Genomic DNA, 18706 nt, shown 5'->3' with positions numbered 1-18706 from the left:
GCCTTATTCCTTCCCCTGCCCTCCACCCACGGTATCACTTCCTAGTGAAGTGAGATCTGTACAATGTTAGAGCTATGTCCCGTGTTAGACTATTTTTGACCAGCAGGAGGGTCAGTGACATGTAGAAGGAAACCCTCTTATTCTAAATTATTTATGTTTCCCCACTTTAAGTTCACATCCTACAGATACTAAGGTCTAATGTAATCACTACCAGAAGAGACTGGGCTTCTATACTTCCCATTCCCTCCAGTCAGACCCAGATACTCAACTGCAGTGTTAGATTAGAAAGCAGCGAAGAGCTAACTCAGGAGATGTACTCAGTCCCAAGTCTGAGGACAATGTTTTTTGTGGGAGTTAAAGAGAGGGGGAAGAAAAAAGAAAAGAAAAAAAAAAAAGGAAAGATGAAAATGGAGGGGATTTGAGGAGATCTATGTGATAGGTCTTTGGTCACCAGACACTACAGCCTGCCCTGAAGTGTTTCTTATTATGATCCTCAGCTGTAGTACCTGCTTCCTTTCAATAGCTGCCTTGTGGTGGCCACAAACACTGAACACTGCTGTGGACTAGGAAATTAGGGCCCAGGCAGAGTCATAGGGACTTGGTGTGAAGTTCTGCAACCCTAAATATCTGTGGGAAGGAAGAGACAAGATAGGAGAAAAAGAATTGGGCTAAAGATTAAGTTAGAATCAAGTTGTTTTTTCTTTCCTTCTTTTTTAAAAACTCATTTAATCTTTAAATCACTCCTGCTGGCATGCAAGAATCCTAAATAAGGGGTTAATAAAATGCAATCATTTATGATTTAATCAAATAGACAGGTCTACTTTGCCCATGTCACTAAAATGTAGATAAATGACAAATATATGAGAACAGGTCCCACAAGAGCTTTAGCTGGATTACTAGAATTATTTAACTTTTAATATTATTAAACCTATGGGCAGGGACCAGATATTTCTGTTATGAGAGAAAGAAAAAAACCCACCACAACACAAAAACACAGACAAAAAACTTGCACAATTTATATTCTCAGACCCTGAAAACAGCCAGAATGCCACACAATTCTCATGATAATTTAGGATTTCTTTTAGTTTTAAGATGTGCCTTGAATTATGAACAACAAAAACAACAACAACAAAAAAACCCACAGAGAAAAGCAACACAGAAATAACTGCTGAGTTCAAAAGGGACACTTACGTCCTGTACACCTCTTCCAGTGCTCTTGTCCCACTGTCAGCAGCTCTTTAACTCCATCATCCATTGCTTTGGTGAACCTACCCACTGCATCACATTTCTGTTCTCTGTGGCATTTGGAAAAAGCAAAAAGAAAAAGCAGTTTAACAGATGCATTATGCTAACTTTAAATGCAATATTGAAATGTTTAGTAGTGTCAACTAGGTCTTAAAAAAAAAAAATCAAAGAAATAAATTAATTCCTTGAAACCTCTGCCATTTCACTGAGGTCAGAATTTCCCTTTTTAAAGACAGGCATTTTTCATTCTATTTTTCCCTCCCTCTGTTAAACATGTGGTACGGGACATCATTCTTACTATAGTTAGTTACTTTCAAAAAAAAAAAAAAAGGCTACTCACTAAATATCTTCCCCAGTGAGATCAAATGATAACAGAACAGCAAAATCTGATTTGAGGAAAACACATCCCTAGAGCACTTAACACAAACAGAAGGACCCCACATTGACAGGAAATTAGATGTTGAAGTAACAGAAGTAGCAAAATTCATACAACAATGAACAAATATAAAGAAAATAATTGTTCCAGATATTTTAATAGAAATCTAAAATAGGTGAGTAAAAATTAATCTAGCAGTTCTTCTAGGGAAGTATATATGCATAACTTTTATATTGTATTGACAATACCATTGTGTTCAGTAGTGTTATAGAGAAGGGGGGGGGGGGAAATCAGTGATGCTCAAAAGATAATTCTGAATTAGTATGTGCCTTTTTACCCCTCTAAGCATGTTTTCATGCAGCTATCAAAGCTTTCCATTAACATAGACTGCATACACAGCAATGCTCTGTGAACTCGACAAAAGAAAACTAGACACATATTTTCTAATTTTCAATGAGAATTATTCAAACTGCATCAGATCTTACAAACACTCTCAGCCAAAGCCTGTATGAGACAGCTCTCACAGCAAGCAACTCTTTAGAGCCAGGGCAGCAACTCCAGCTGCAGCCCAACCACCTAGAGGCTCCCACCTCCCCACTGGCACTTCCTTCCCCAGCTGGAAACCCTACCCAAAGAATTACTTGCACAGAAACAGAATCTGGGCTTTCCAAGAGGCCCTTGTTTTACTCCCATTTTCCCAGTAGCAAACCATCTTTTAATTTTCTGTACTTCATACTTTAAGGTATCATGATCACAGAAAAAGTTCATGAACCAGCACAGGGTTACCATCCTTTGATCAAAACCAGGACAACACAGGACTGCCAAAGTACTAGCAAAATTGTTTCAGTAAAGAGTGTCTTTTCACTGAAGAACCTAAGAACTACTGAACAAGCTGGTTTGTCCACTTACAGGACTAATGGCTTTCAAAACTGTGTTCATGCACACTTTTAACAGCACCCCGAGATGTTCCCAGGCACTGGAACACGGTGCGGACATCTGAGGTGTTACAGCCACCCTTGCAATGCTTGGAGATAGGTCCCCAAAACCACCCCAGGTTGCCAGCCCCAGCCCAGGAGCCAATACCCTCTGGTGAGCATTCCCCACATGCTGCTTGCCTGCCCTCACCCTGTTTGGGGACAAACTGTTTAGCAGACAATATGCTGCCCTTCCCTGCCAGGGTTCTGTATATAATACAGAGTCACTCTCTCCTGCACCCTATGTACAAAATGCTCTCTCTGGTTCACCCCTTCAGCTTTTATACCACTGGGATTTATATAAAACCCATCACTTAAGAAAAGTAGTCAAGTTTGAAATCTTCACGTTAGAAGTGGAAGTGACCTAAAGATGTCCATCTTTTTTTTTACTAGCGCAGAACTGCTACCACACAGCTACTATATACATTTTAATACGCACTGCATCACTTGGATAAAGCCTATGCTGGGATATTTTCAGGTGTAAGTACACTACTGTTTTCCTACTATAAACACTTCTACCTAGTTTATCCACAGCTTCAGACACAAAACATTATCCAAGTTTCTATGTTCTACAACAGCAAGCAAAGCATGTCATGCATACTACATATCTTCTAAGAAAAATGATTAAGCCTGAAGGAGTGAAATAAGGCTGCAGAGTAAATCCTGTCTTCCACTCTATGAAACACAAAGGTCTACCACCAAGAGAACTATATATTTGTAAAAAGTATGTATCTATAACATATACATATAAAAATAAATATATCCATTTCCCCTTCCAGAAGGATACCCCAAAAAATAGTAAACCATTTAGAATGAAATTTGATAATTTAAGTCACTTTACATTTTTAATAGCTTTCCATGGATTCCAGATAGTAGAATCATACTGTGTTTGCATTACATACAAGTCTTTTACAGAAACATTGTTTTCCTTGATGGTCCACTTACAGTTATCCTAAGCTACTTGGTAAGTCTAGCACACTTTGGAACTGTTCACAACTGAAGGATTAAAGATCAAAATATACTTTCATAGCAATATAAAACATAACTCCATAGGCTCTGCTAGTACTCTATCTCATCAACTAGTTTTGCATAAATCTGTTTAGGATCAGTATTCAGCCAATGAAGTCAAAGAGACATCACATGGAGTTCCACCAAGTTTTGGAGGGGCTGATATGAAAATCTTGTATTCAAACAACTTTTCAGCTCTGCCTTAATAAATGCCTCTTCAAATCCATGAATATATGTGCACACTTACTAATCTAGTTTTATATTAGCTCAGTATCTGTTGTATATCCACATGCATAACATCCACGCAAAAAGAAACCACCTTACATTTCTACCATGTCCAAGTCAGGAGCTTCCGGTTCCATGGTAGAAAAGATCAGGACTCCTACTGTTTCATCTTTTTCTGCCTTCCGCTTTCCAGTTTTCCACTCCTTGAGGGGAAGGGGAAAAAAAAAAAAAAAAAAAAAAAAAGGACAAAGTTTCACCACCAGTGTTCATGCATCTTTAAGGGCAGTGAAGGAAATGTTTAGAAGAACAGTTAAACAATAGACCACCCATAAATTAAAACCTTTTAAATGAATGTTTCAGTGGGGCCATGGTTTCTTAAAGCTTCCCCCCCTCCTCCTTGTGCACTTTGTTTTCTAGATTCTGGGGTCAACAGACCCTTCTTGCATATTACTGAAATACAGTGTAAGAGCAATTATATTCAGCTGTCCCTGCATACGTGGTAGTGCTGATACCAGAAGCTACTCAAGAAGATCATGAGACTATTATGCAACTGCCATACTAAGTTCTTAGTGGGAACAGATAAAAAGGTTAAAAATTCCACATGTATTGCAACATCTGTTCTGTTTGTATCAGTCCGTCTCAGTCTTAGATACTAAGAACTGCTGACTAGCTAGCACAATTATACAACTCTCCACAGGCCATCCAAATAGCACTTCACTGGGACTGCTAGTTACTATGTTACTAAGCCTCTACTTACAGTATCAGAGAATAATTCTGGTTGGAAGTGACCTCAGGAAGTTTGTAGTCCAACCACCTACTCAGACATGGTCGGCTGTGACCTTAGTTACTCAGGGCTTTATGCAGTCTGGTCTTAAAAACTTCCAAGGATCATCTACTTTTTCAGCAAAATCTATGTGTATTTAGAACTATGACTATTTTGAGGAGAAAGCAGCAGAGTTTTCCTGTTTATTTCCTCATCAGTTGATACCAAAATTAGTAACAGAGCTGGAGTTCAGTCACGAAGAAACCATTATTAACTGAAAGTGAAGATGCTAAAACCTCTCAAACCATCAGAAAATGCTGGGGGGGGGGGGGGGGGAGGCGGCATGGGAATAGAAAAACGGCTGGTTGTATCAGGTAAGACTGCAGCATAATGCTACTACAACCCACTCCCGCAAAAACTGTGTTTCTGAGGGAGGGGATTTTGTTTTTCAATATAATCCAGGATCAGACACATCCTAGATCAGCTACAAAGTAGCTTCTTTAGCGGAGCAGTACCAGTCAGAGGACCACAGTGATTACTAAGTCCAACAGAGACAGAGCAGGGCAACAGCCAGAAGAGTTTTTCTATACATTCCTATTCTGCTAGAGGACCCAAACTCTATTGGAACAGCAAATAGCATGTCACACAAGCAACTTCGTGCCTCATTATGATCAATGAGCTAAGTTAGTTAGTAAACCCAGCAGTTTTCATCTTGTCACTACTGCCCGAAGGCTACAAAGCTGAACTCTTAAACTCGAAGGAGGATGTTGGTGTGGGGGGCAGGGAGGTGAGCAATTCCTCAACCTCAGTCTGTGTGTGAACTTTATTTCCTACCTTCTCATCTCGGAAATTGAGAAACTGCTGGAAGACTTCACTTTCTGAGACAACAGGATGGCGGCACATCCTCGTCATCCAAGCTTGCAGTCTCTCCATACGCATTTTGATAAATTCTTCTTCAAAGCGTCCTGTTATGCATTGAACAGTAATTGTTACAATTTCTACCCTAGTACTCTCAGCTTTTTTTTTTAATTAAAACAGAATCTGTAATTAATCTGGTGAGTTAACCATTTAATGACTGAGAACTTACAAGAAGGAAACATTATGCTGACAGATCAGAAGAACCTTAAAATACAGTATATTGGTTACTGACCAAGAGTACTCCTCCTTTTAAAGATAGTCAGGAAATATTAAAAACCCATAATACCCACCCACAATTCAAATTAATTGGGGGGGAGGAGGTGTTAATAAACTTTCAGATAGAAACATTGGGTATTCAGATGACCCAAGAGAGAAGCTAGGCACAGGCTCATAATGCAGATATTTTTCCGATACAATCTAGTAAATCCTGGGTCAACATAAGGCTCAAAAATGTTGGAGAAAAAGGAACTACTTTCCAAGTTGTCATGTCCTAGCTAACAAAGCATTTAAAAGTGGACTGCTCATATACAAATAGATTTAAAAAAGCAGTATTTCCCATAAACATATTTCTATATAGGTAAATGAATGTGTTGGGGAAAAAACTCAAAAAATCTCAATAAATCATATGTATAAACCAGTTAGAATACATACATGTAAGACTGATTTTTTGGTAGTTAAGAGATTTTAACACAAAACACAAATTTTAACACAAACAAGTAACAGAAATTTTTTTTAAAGCAGTAGTGCATCATCACTGTATTTACAAGAACCTTTTAGTTTTAGCACAAACTATCTCCTTGAGAGAATCTTTTTCAATCAAAAAAATGCATGACATCAGACTTCTAACGCATATAGTAAATAGGATGTATTTGAAAGGAATGAGAGATTCCTCCAGCACCCAACTCTTCTAATTTCCCATAGCAGCGCAGATGACAAACCTTGAGCGCATGTACTCTTTCAGTATAATTCTACTGTATAGTTACTATGGCAGCAGCTCCACACGGTTGAGTTTTTTGTGGTGTGTTTTTTGGTTTTGTTTGGGGGGAGGGGGTTTGGTTGGGGGGGGTGGTTTTTTTTTTATTGCAAATATGGAACTAGCAGGTAAAGAACACAACTAGTAAAAAATGGATATAGATACATTTCCTGCAACTTAGCTAGGAAAAAACAACCTTTAAAGTCTCTTCCTAGTAGTTGATTTTTTTTATATAACCTGCAGTAATACCTTGTCACCCTTAATCTATACTGAAACCTCTGCAGCATTCCTGCTAGCGTAAGGAATGCAACGCAGCAGGAACAGCAACAATTGGAAGTTGTGCTGGTCAGTTAGGCATATCATCACCAGCAAGTCATGATCCCAAGCAAAGTCAGTCAATTTGTGAAAGAGTCTTGCTTTATCAAGACTAATGGACAGAAATACTTTTCTAGACAGTCTTCAAAAAGAAGCCTCCTAAACACAATGAAAAATAAGCACCATCTTTTCAGAGTTTCCCATAATGTTTCAAAAAAAGAGAGAAAAAGAGAAAGAGGCATGCTTTTTTTTTTTTCCCCCCGCATGACACAAGCTATCCTCTCCCACAGACTCCAGAAGACTGAAATCCACAAGCAAGGTTTAAATGCAATGCCAAACTCTCAAGTCTTTTAAAATACAGTTACAACAAAATCTAGAGATCCCATCAGGTCTTCTGGTTTCCTTTTAGTACACATGCACATGTTTAAGCAAAAATACTGGTGAATTCTAAACATGAGACTAAGAGGAGGGGAGGAAGTCGCTTCCTCACTTTTCAGTTTCCTCGGCATTTATCCCAGTATCCGCATCAATGCTCAGCTTTCTTCAAACACATCAGAGCTGCTGAATTTTCAGTGATGCCCACAGCCACATGGTTGGCGGCATGCCGGCTTTTGTATGTTTGTTATTGGCTGGTTGTCTTAAAGCTGTACAAAAATCTTACCAGAAAACACACAAGTGGAAATAGGCAAAAAGTAATGTATTTTCCTCCTATACAGGTGTCCAATTCTCTTCTTCACAGGTAGTCTAGCATACTCTTGTAGAAAGGAAACCAGAGACTACTGAAAACACACAGGCATTGCCATATTCACTTGAATGACTGAACTCATGAGCATTTAAAGCGTCCAATCCCACTTTTCTTGAAGTCAGAACAAAACATTTCCATAAGCTTCAGGGTTTGGTCAAGCTGAACTGACATCAAACCAGGGCAGAATGTTACACAAATCAAAGATGTTTTCTAAATCAGTTTGTCAGGGGATGCTCCCTTTCCTCCAGGAGCTTTGCTTCAAAGCTCCTACAACATAACATTTACAAACAAATACAAAAGAAAAAACAACATGCACAATCCCCCCCTCAAAAAACATTTCTCCAGGCAATCAGCAAATATGGAACATAAGCAGTTATCTCTTCTTGTCAATATAAATATTCTTTTCTGTGGTAACTGGGGACGGGGGGTGGGGTGGGGTGTTTGTTTTTAAAAGTCACTGGACTAGATAAGTAAACCTGAGATCTGAAATGATGCTCTTAGTGCTGATTTTTTTTAATCAATAGGCCATCACAACTCATCATAAATTCTGAATGGTGAAAGGCTGGGGTTTTTTTGATACCTTCTTTAAAAACAGTGGGAAAAACAAACAGAAATAACTGAACCTTGTAAAAAAGTGATCTCCTTTACTTCCCATCTCATGAATTCAAAACTGGGAACAATTACCTGTTACTTGCTTGTCTGGAAGAGATGGGATTGGAATGGCTAATCCGAATTTAACCAGGAGACGCTCATACAACCAGTCAAAGTGCTTGTATCTGTGGTTGACAGACCGATTAGTGTTCTGTAAAAGAAACACAACTCTGAAGTTTGACAGGCATCTACAGATAGTGACATGAAATAAGTGTGACCAGAATAGTAAATATGTGGAATGTAAATAAAATTTATGATTTAGAGCCTTGACCCTGTAATTACAGAAGAACTTGAAATGCTAGAACAAAGTAACTCTTTGGGGAAAAAAGTGTGACAACTGCCACTTACTCTTACAACCCTGTTACCAAGTCATGCAAACTGTATTATTTATATATACAAATGACCCATACTTGGAAAGAGAAGACCCCATTTCAGATACACTTACAGTGCAGGTCAACTGATATTCAATGTAGCTCTTGAGACCATACATTTTAGAACCTTTTTTGGGATCTGCCACGACACAGTCAAATGTAGAGGTAGGATAAACCCACATTGGGCCATAATCACCAATCTGTAAGAAATTGCAATATTATCTTTAAATACATCATGTTGTACCAGCTGCAAACAAGGAGACAAATACTTTCTCTCTTCACTTGAAAGTTTCCATTGATTTCAGAGAGAGCTTGACAGTCAAGAAATAGAGGGGTTTCTCACAACCAGAGATGACTAACCACAGTTGTGTTTATCTGATTCTGATTTTTACAGTTTTTCCCAAATAGCAAAAGAGTGGTAAATTCTAGGGATTGCAACTTCAACTACATTTCACCAGAACAGCATATATCTAGAAGAGTTTGGTGTTTCAGATCAGAAGATGACCTGACCATCATGACTGAATATTGCAAACCTTTATGCATGTAGTTCCTATATACTAGATAACTACCTAGATAACTAATAGACACTGTAATGCATTTGCTCTGCCTCCCAATCCCAAAAAAGGCTTTTTTTCATGATCACAAGTAATGCAGATCCAACATGAGGAAAAAAAAGTTCTGAGAAAAAAAAATAAAAATCAGCACACTTAGAAGAAAGGAGGAGTTAGGACTTGACCCTGAAAAATCACTCAATGATATATGACTCTGGAATGTAGCCTACCACAACTTTAAAATACTTAAAAGGTACACAGTTCTATTATGATAGTTCTATTTCTAATTATATGTTCAGTATCTGTTTCTTCTGACCCAAATACATATAGCATCCCTGAGGCTAAATGTTAAGCTGAGGAAAAAGGGAAGGGTGGGGAGCATAAAAACAAACACCCACAAAAAGAGCCAAAACAAACCCCCCCCAACCCCAAAACAAACCACACCACCCACACACAAAAACTACACACACATCCCCAGCTTACAATTATGGGAATTTTCTCTTTGGGTTTTGCTAGCTGCTTTGCCAACAGATACTGTTCCATCCCAGGTTTTGCAAATCCAGGAAATCTAACAATAAAACAAAGTGGTAAGTTACCTGCCACTGTAGGAAAAAAACCCTTAGTATTTCTCAAGTATAGAAAAGAATTGATGTGGGTTACTTAAACAACCAACAATTTGCCCTGAAAAAGCAGAAAAGTTTTAGCAACTGACCTCCAGCTTTTATTTGTGTAATACAGGCCCCTCCTTCCAAGGCAAAGTAGCTATTTGTGCTCTGCAGCCCATCAGAGCAAACATAACAGGATGACACAGAGTAACATCTGCCACTCCCCTGCAGTCCACCCTCTCTGGACATGCACACACAAACACACGGGCACACGCACACCATTCTGCCTTTTCAGGTGAGAAGTCAATCAGCTGAAAGAACGCCAAACTGCAGATTTATCAAGCACTTCTAAATATGAGTTACATTAAATAATGTATCAACCAATCAGAAAGAAAACCACACACACACACAAAAAAATCACTGTAGTGTCCTTAAACTCTGTGTAAAAAGCCTTACAAAAAGCAAATGGTGGCTCTCTTTCTAATTAGGAAGATACTTAGCCCTTCAAGTACGGACAACCTCCTGCCTGCTTGCCAAAACACAAGGAGTAAAGTAGGGCTTACTTCACAGACAAATAATGCTCTTAAATAAGGTATGTTTATGCTGGTTATAGTCAATGGGTTTGCAACAAGTAGATGCCACAGTGATGCAAAGGTACAGTTGCAAAACTGGACAAAGCCTCTGCTGATGGACTAAATCAACTGTCTCTGCACGACTAGTTATTAATTTTAGTTACCTATCTGAGGAGACCATTATTCTACAATCCTTTTCCACTCTGCTTTCATCCACTTAAAGATTACTACACAGCAGCTTCTCAGAGTAACAGTAGTTTAGAATAAACAAACATTAAGTTGTAACATGAGGTAATGCTAGTATAACCCTGACAAAGCTTCATGCTATTGTAAAATTGTTATCTAAAAATCAAGCTTTCTGTGGCTCAGAAATGAACCTGGGTGATGCACAGACACAGGAGAGCAGAACTTTTCCCCACTTGTAGCAACTCAAATTGCTCCCGAACTCTGGGGCAGCATGTCCGATCAGTCTCACCATATGGGCAAGCCATCCATCACCTTTCATTTTCACTAAGCACACATAGTGTTAAAGACAGTTCAGTTTTAAAGACCAGTACATTCAGAAGTTCAGACCTTGCAAGAGTGTCATTTGCCTGTACAACACCTCCAAAAATTATACAACTTTGTCACATACTTTCAGGCTTTCATGTATCTGTGTTCTCTGATCACACAGGGAGAACGCTGAGCTACAAATCCATCTCCAATTTTACCCCCAAACTGTAATATTTACATTGCATATTTCAAGAAGGTTGAATGGCCACACATTTACACATCTTGACAAATTCCAATTCTCTTCAATATATACACATTTGCCCCGCATTTTCCATTACTTGTTAAGTGGTAACTTCATAGCAGCTGCACGAGAATTTCCACGCTGGACCCCCCCAGCCTCGGATGCCTCAGTCTCTTTGTAACCAAGGTAAGACGGTGAAGTTGATTTTGGGTCATCCCAGTCATCATCCCAATCATCGTCATCAGCAGCGGCTGAAGTACAGGAGAGGGCCAGGAGGTAGGGAAAGGAGAAAGTTAAATATTTGCTCTTTAAAAGCAGAAGCAGCTACCTCAGCACTCATACACAAATAATCAACAAGGTAAATATATTAAGAGCTAGTTCAGCCTTCTGTTTTATGATTCCTCCTCAATTACCTCTATCCCCACCAAATTCAACCTGCGAAACACTACACTAGAAATGTATTGGGCGGGGCGGGGGGGATCAGTGGGTAGAAAGAAGAGATGCTGGTGTGTTAAGATTAATTCAATACTGTTCCATATTCATAGACTCTACGTTAGCATTCCCCAGTTATGAGTTCTCTTAATTTAGGCCTTTACTACAAAAAGTTACAGAAGCCTTCTGAAAGGCTAGCCACTTCCTAAAATTCAGGATTTAAGAGATTACTTCTTCACAGACCTGAGGGCACAAATTCAAGGGTGTTTAAATTCCAGTTACGCAAGCTGAACAGCATGCCTGAGAATAGATCATGTATGCACAAGACTTTGCCTTGCCAGATTTCCATGCAAGTTTGAGGTATCTGTTACAGTGGATCCGATTTTTCTTTTTTAATTTTATATAAAAACCCCCTATTATTTTAGTGTCCAGTTTACACATGTGGCAACATGCTACTAGGAAGCTGGTTTTGTTTTGTTTTTTAAGTAAGCCATGTTCTATAGTTACAAAAGATTAAGCAATTCTTACCTCTACTGTCCACCTACTCTAATGTATTCAAAAATAAGAGCATTATTAGCACACCTGGTCCTTGATATGCCTGTGGATGACCAAATGCTGTGGCTGTCTCCCAGTTATTTGAAGCACTGTTTCTCTGGCCAGCTGCACTTTCAGGTTTCGTCACCCAGCTGTCAACAGTGTTTCCATTATCCCAGTTCCCAGACTTCCCAACGTTCCAGCTGGACCAAGGATCACTGGCATTGTTCGCCTACATCGTATAAAGACAAAAGTAAAGAAGAAATTGCTGAAGAAATAAGCAACAACCACGTACTTTCTTCTTGAAGACTTTGATCTCTTCCTGATAGGCTATGAGTTTGCATTCAGTACTTTACTAATTTGATTTAGGAGCAGCTGCCAAATCTTGCGTTCCCAGCTACACAGCTCAAATGCACTAAGCACCTGGAAGAACTGATCAGCTTTCCAGCAATGTGACACCAATACATACTAATAAGAATTTTACATCTCCTCAGGGGAAATTAAACTATTTGCTCCAACAGTGTTAGGAAGCACTCTTACCCATGGTAATTATTTTACACCAACACCATAAGCATGGTGCATGTGAACTATTAATTACATAAAGCCATAGACTAATCAGCACATTTAAAACAGAAACTCAGAAGTCAAGAATTAGGTTTTTTCAAATGCTTATTTTATCAAGCTCAGATTAGTGGCTTTACTAAAAGCAAATCATAAATTGCCCACCCACACCATCACTATTGGTGTGACAGTTAGGGAGTTAGGGCCAGCAACCTGCTCTACTTCCCTGTCAGAGCTTAACTCATTCACAGTGAAGACAAGGGAAGGAAACAAACATCTGCCAGGGAACAGTCTGGCATCTCCCTGTAGGCCTACTCTCTCAGCATAAGCTTCTGGTGAAGGTAATCACACATACCCTTCTGCTGATGTGGTTGTGGAGGTGGAAATGTCTGCTCTACACTCTTTCACTGACACGTCTCTAACTACTGCATCAGTTTGTCAAGTTCATCTGTCAGTAAGTTGGATTAATAGCTTAGCATCCTGCTCAGCTGCTTGATTTTAACACTACACTTTGAAAAAAGCATTGACTAGTTAAGTGCAGTCTACTCCAGACACTTAGTACAGAGACTAGCTGGCAGAAAGGAAAAAAAAAGAAAAGAAAAAAAAAGCACACAAATCAAAACCCACACCCCCAAAGTGTAGCAGGAAGAAGGAGAAGTGGAAGGAAAGCAAACAAAGCCTACAAAGCTTGTCTTGTTCAGCAGAGGGAGAAACTGAGTTTTGTAAAAGGAAGTCTCAAAACCTACAGAAGCTGGTGCATTATTTTTATCATGAAGCAGCATATCAAAGAAGGGATGCCTAATATAAATGAATTTCTGTCAGACTATAACATTTCCACAAATCTTAGAACATTTGCCAGTACAGAAAATTTAATAAAACTCCTACTAAAAGCCAAATTATTCTCTGCAAAAACATTAAGTTTGTTTCTTACACAAAATACACACAAAACAGGTACAGCTACTCCACATTCCATTTTTCTCCGCTAAAAATTCTCTCCTCTCATTTCAACTTTGAGATACTACTTAGGAATAAGAGCTCTCGCTTTAGTTTTTCCTACGATAAAGTCACCTGACAGTCATTTCAGACACTATCAAACCTTTAAGACTTGAAAATACTGTTGATATCATGTAACATTTGTTCTTCAGGTACAGAATCCCCAGGATCTGGAAATTAAGACCAAGCCCCCAAGCTGTGGGGAAATCACCATTCAGAAGACTCATGAGAATCGGTGAGTCTCTAGGAACTGATGAGTTAGAGAGGTTATGTGGACAGCTTCTATACCAATAGGTTGGAGGATTTTTTTTATTTTTTCTTTTTATTTTTTTTAGGATGAAACTGATGCAAGAATACTACTCCCTATGGGAGCAATATCATTGAGGTCTACTTAATTCTTGGATAGCTGATAATGCAGCGCTACTCTCAGCAATTACAAAGAAGTTGCTGGTAGCTTATACCAGCCTGCTCTTCCTATGATGTTCACCTGATAAGAGTTTATGTAAAGAGAAATAACCATACATGCCATCAGTCAGAGTTTATTGTCTTTCCTAAATGAAAAAACACATACGCTGGGGCCCAACCACATGGAAAAGTGTGCCTGCTCCTAATATAACTTAGAGCGCCTAGAAAAGGATAGTTTGCATAATGTTCATTTGCCTATACTTCTGCAATATAAGTTGTGCTGATTACCGGCAAATGAAAGCCCAGAAGTGGGATGATTGCCAAAAGGCTGAGTAAAGTTTTCCTCTTTGTAGTTCATGTGAAATCTGGTACATGTGACTATATTTCTCTGTAGTTGATGTGAAACCTTAAAATCTGCTGCAAAACAAGGGGAAGGCAATAATATTAACACTGGGTACACTACTAAAGAATGACTGTCAAGAGCAATCATCACCAAACTTGCAGACAGTTGCTGATATACACTAAATGCTGTACAGCAAGGGGAAATGGATTACTTAAATAGCTCTCCCGGATGCCTTATCTCTATGAAGCACTATTCAAATCAGAAGATTTTACTTCAGAGGTGTCCAAGAAAGCTCTGGGGTAAGCTCTTACCCCTCGATATATCACCCACAGGCTATAAAAAGGGTGGCATATGCTATTCCCACTCAGCTCCTTTCAGCCAAAGGGTCCACATTTCTTTCAGAGACACTGGGAAAGAGGGTAAGAGATGGGTTAGGAATGTAGATATAGACAACACCTCTCAAAGAGCATTTACAGGTCTCCTTTCATCTTTCTTCAGATGTTTGCTTATATGCACACACACTGTGGACGCTTCTAAGTGGTAGCCAAGAATCAGTAAACGTGGAGAAGGGTTCAGGAATCAGGCCTGCCATCCTCAAGGTGTGATAGCACAGCATTTATTAAAAGGGTAGTCTCAGCTCCAGTCAGCAGTTCTGTGGATCTCAGCAGCTGACAAATTCTGTACAAGAAGCCATTCATGTGGCTTAGCTCTGGTTGAATAAACCCTAATTAAGCCAGCAAGTATTTTGTAAGTGATTACATTACATATTCTCACACCTTTAGTTTTCCATAACTGAAATTGATAATCCTCTGATCTCTCTTTACTCAGCACAAAAAAAGATGAAGACTCCTTGCAAGAAGGTATTATTTAGTCAATATAACTTGATACAGCACACCTAATGATCCAAGTATGCAAGCAATCTCAAATGCAAACACACAAAAAGAAATGCCACACCACACATAATTAAGAAACTAATCAACCATCAGATGAAACATTACATCTCTTTGCTTCTAAAGGTAACGTCGAACAAGTACACTGAGATTAAATTCAAGGATAAACTTAAAGGCAGCTGATTTTCCCTTTTGTAGACTATTATGGACTTGCTCACTCTTACTGTTCTAGGAGAAAAACCACCACAAAAAGGTTATTTGGGAAGAGGCAACAGAGGGAACATATTACTAAAGATTTTAAGAGTCTTCCATTAAGTGCAAATTCAAACTCACTATAGAAACAGACCATTACTGGTGGGGGACTGGGAGAGGGGAGGAGAATTCTAGTATGTTTTTGATGATCTAATAATAGCTGAATGAGAAAAAATTCCACCACAACAGGAAAATCCTCAGCTTGGGGGTGGAATGTCAGTATCTTTACCAAATGAATCATGAATTAAATAGGAAGAAGTGACATCTATGCTATTTTCCAGAGAATCCAAAGTTATAGACAGTAAAGCTAAGGTAAGTCACTGAGGCATCTCTCTGCCCTGGCTAAAAATCTTTTTTTGACCTCTTGGCCAACTAAGTTGTTCCTGGCAGAATCCTTCCTCATATTAATGCACGCCCCTGATGGACAAATAGATCCATTCTACCCTGAGGGACAAAAGCCAAAACAAACATCATGTTCAGATGCTGAAACTAAGCTGAGTACCTAAAAAGATCTAGGTAACTGTGCCACCAAAAATTACAACCTCCAACCATAAGAAACACCCCTTGAAATCTACTATGAGAGACAGAAGCCATGCTGAAGCATTGAATAGAGAAAGTAAGTCTTATCAGATCAAGGGAAGTCCAGAACAGCCAAAGCTGCAATGAGAAGTGTTACACTCTTGAAGAGGGGCTGAGAAGAGATAAGGCAGCACAAATGGCAGAAAATACAAGAAAAGTCATGGTGGCTCAGCTGAATACCTCACAGGAATGAGCATACCTCTCCAGTTTTATAGCTGCCTTAGTTACCTGCATGGAGACAAAGCCTTAGGCATACTCAGACATTACACTAAACTCAAGTTCTTTGGATAACAGCCTCTGAACAGATACATAAGAAAAGTATGTGAATATAGACAGTCACCCTAAAAGTCAAGCTTTTTTCCTCCAGGAAGAAATGTGAAGGGCCAAAAGCCTACTCTGCAGCAATCAGAACTGCATTCACTGTGCTGTATTTACCATAGAGCAAGTGTGCACATTAGCAGATACTGAAGTAGCTGCCATGCCCATTATGCCCAAACTTTCTCCCTGGTAAATCATAACCTTTGCATTGTGGTCCTGGGCACTTCTTCCACTTCTGTTGTACAATTTAAACATGCGTTCTCCTTGAAGAAATCCTTTAGGAAAAGCAAAAGTGGAGATGGGCTAGACTTTAATGCTCCCGTCATCTTGCTTCCTTCCAGAGGAAACCTCCACTCCAGCCCTACTGCCCCCTTCATAAAGCAGTCCCTGCCAAGGAGCTGGGCTTTGCTTGCTTACAAACCACATAAAGCCAAGGCACACCCACTGGACACTCCTTGCTTTCAGCAGGAAAAAAACCAAACCACCAATGGAAGAACCAAGTTACTACCATGAAGAGCAGAGCAGTTAGTTTTTTGTTCTTTTCCTACTTCCAATCCCATTTCTTTATCTGGGAGCTTGTTCACAGCCAAAATAGACTAGAAGCTGCATTGCTGCTGCACAGTGCAGGCACAGGATTCCCATCTATTAACTCCTGATTCAGCTCAAAAAAAAGCCATGCTTGAAGAACAGAATGGTCTTTTAAAAAAGATATAATTTAGACTTGAGCAAGGAATACTCTGTGAGGCGACAAGGGGAGGGATAAAACACATCTATTGTCACCCTGACTACTTACAGGAAATGCCTTGTTTCTTTTAAATTAAAGTTTGCTTAGTTTCAACTTTCAGCCACTAAAAATCCTACATACATTTATTCAATGGAGCTCTCGCAGACTTCTGGTTTTGTAACTCACACCTGCACAAGTAAATGGCAATCAAGTCACCTCTTTATATCCTTGTCTTCTTTTGAGCTGATTTTAATCCCTAATGGTTTCTTCTTGAAACGCAGATGAGAATTTCAGACAGTTTTCCAAGTAGCAGTCACAGCAATGCCAGAAATGGAAGAAAGACTCCCTGTTCCTCTCTGATGTTCTCTAGACATCCCAGGATCAGGCTACAAAGATTAAACAAGGCTTTATCCTTCCTTTTGGGGAAAAGCACTCTATTTTTGTTTGGGAAGAGAGGACAGGGGGTTTCCTTGTTGCCTGCTTTTTGGAGGAGGAGTTGAAGAGTATTACTGGCTAAGGCTTTTCAGCCTACCACTTTCAATTACAAATGCCCAAGACTCCACCTTAAAATAAGTGCTCAGTGAACAATGAACAACAAAAAAAATTAGAATTGGGAAGGAAACTATATACTGCAGTAAGCCCCCTGCTGTAGGAAGGGGATTGTGCATGCCACATGCCACTGTAAGTGTGCAAGCAAGTAGAAACACTGGGAGGGCTGACAAGACTGTCACCATTATCAAGTTAAAATATTCCTTATACAATCAATGCCAAACTACTAGACCATAAGGCTACCTCATGAAATAAGAGGTCAAATGAAAACAAAGCTACAAGAAAAAGAGCATGCAAACTGTCAATTGTGGAAAACTGACTATTTTAATAGTCAGATTTTGCCCGAAGGTATGGGCACAGATGAAGGTGAGGAGTGATCACAGTACTACAGTTTAAAAACTTGCTGCCCAAGCCTTTGCATTCCACTGGGATATCCACAAAAAAAAGCTCAAGACAACTCCATAATTGGAATTGGTACAATCACTGTCATATATTGGACAGTTATTTTTTAATATGTGAATGCGATTCATTTCAAAGCAAGCAAGCCACTGTTTCCAGTACTGAAGTCACTGCCTGGTACTTTGGTTAACCAAGAATTGGTCACAAATTCCTGCTACCAGTCTGAATGCAATATTGCGATTGAGAAGGAGGGGCGGGGGGGAAGAGTTACTTTCAAATTACCTGTATCAATGGAGGATGTTATAGTGTCATTATATGTAATGGGAACTAGAAGTTACTAATCATGAAAGCCAAACTAGCTTAAAACACTCTGGGTATTTTTTTTTTATTTTATTTTACTTCTGAACAGTTCTAACCCACCAGTTTTGCTTGTACTTCTTTTCAGATATCTTTTGCACTATGCCCTTCTAGACATGCCTTATGCACACATAGAGGCAACTTTACACTTAATCTTACAAACATCTACATTTATGCAGAGTTAAGGTTTATTAGTCAAGGTAAAAGTAATTTCCAAAAACCACAAACAACTGTGACTTCCACGGTGAACCTATCTGCATATGTCATAAGGTAATTTAGCATACTGGTTTAACAAGACAAACTGGACTCAACCGAACATGAGTGAGTCACATTTCCCATGACAAT

The 18706-nt window shown here is 39.2% G+C and overlaps 1 protein-coding gene across 1 annotated transcript in view; it reads right to left on the bottom strand.

Moving 5' to 3' along the window:
* SNX9 (sorting nexin 9) overlaps nucleotides 1-18706 on the bottom strand; it is a 64695-nt gene that overhangs the window by 14842 nt on the left and 31147 nt on the right. The window contains exons 5-12 of the mRNA XM_069787096.1: nucleotides 12040-12223; nucleotides 11123-11276; nucleotides 9599-9683; nucleotides 8639-8764; nucleotides 8227-8344; nucleotides 5426-5556; nucleotides 3928-4031; nucleotides 1192-1295 (exon numbers count right to left, since the gene is read on the bottom strand). Coding sequence (XP_069643197.1) covers nucleotides 1192-1295; nucleotides 3928-4031; nucleotides 5426-5556; nucleotides 8227-8344; nucleotides 8639-8764; nucleotides 9599-9683; nucleotides 11123-11276; nucleotides 12040-12223 — 1006 coding nt within the window. The remainder of the gene's footprint in view (nucleotides 1-1191; nucleotides 1296-3927; nucleotides 4032-5425; nucleotides 5557-8226; nucleotides 8345-8638; nucleotides 8765-9598; nucleotides 9684-11122; nucleotides 11277-12039; nucleotides 12224-18706) is intronic.

The sequence above is a fragment of the Haliaeetus albicilla genome, chromosome 7 (genome assembly GCF_947461875.1).
Source record: "Haliaeetus albicilla chromosome 7, bHalAlb1.1, whole genome shotgun sequence".
NCBI lineage: Eukaryota > Metazoa > Chordata > Aves > Accipitriformes > Accipitridae > Haliaeetus > Haliaeetus albicilla.
The sequence above is the reverse complement of the archived record's forward strand: the minus strand, read 5'-3'. Positions and strand labels throughout refer to the sequence as shown.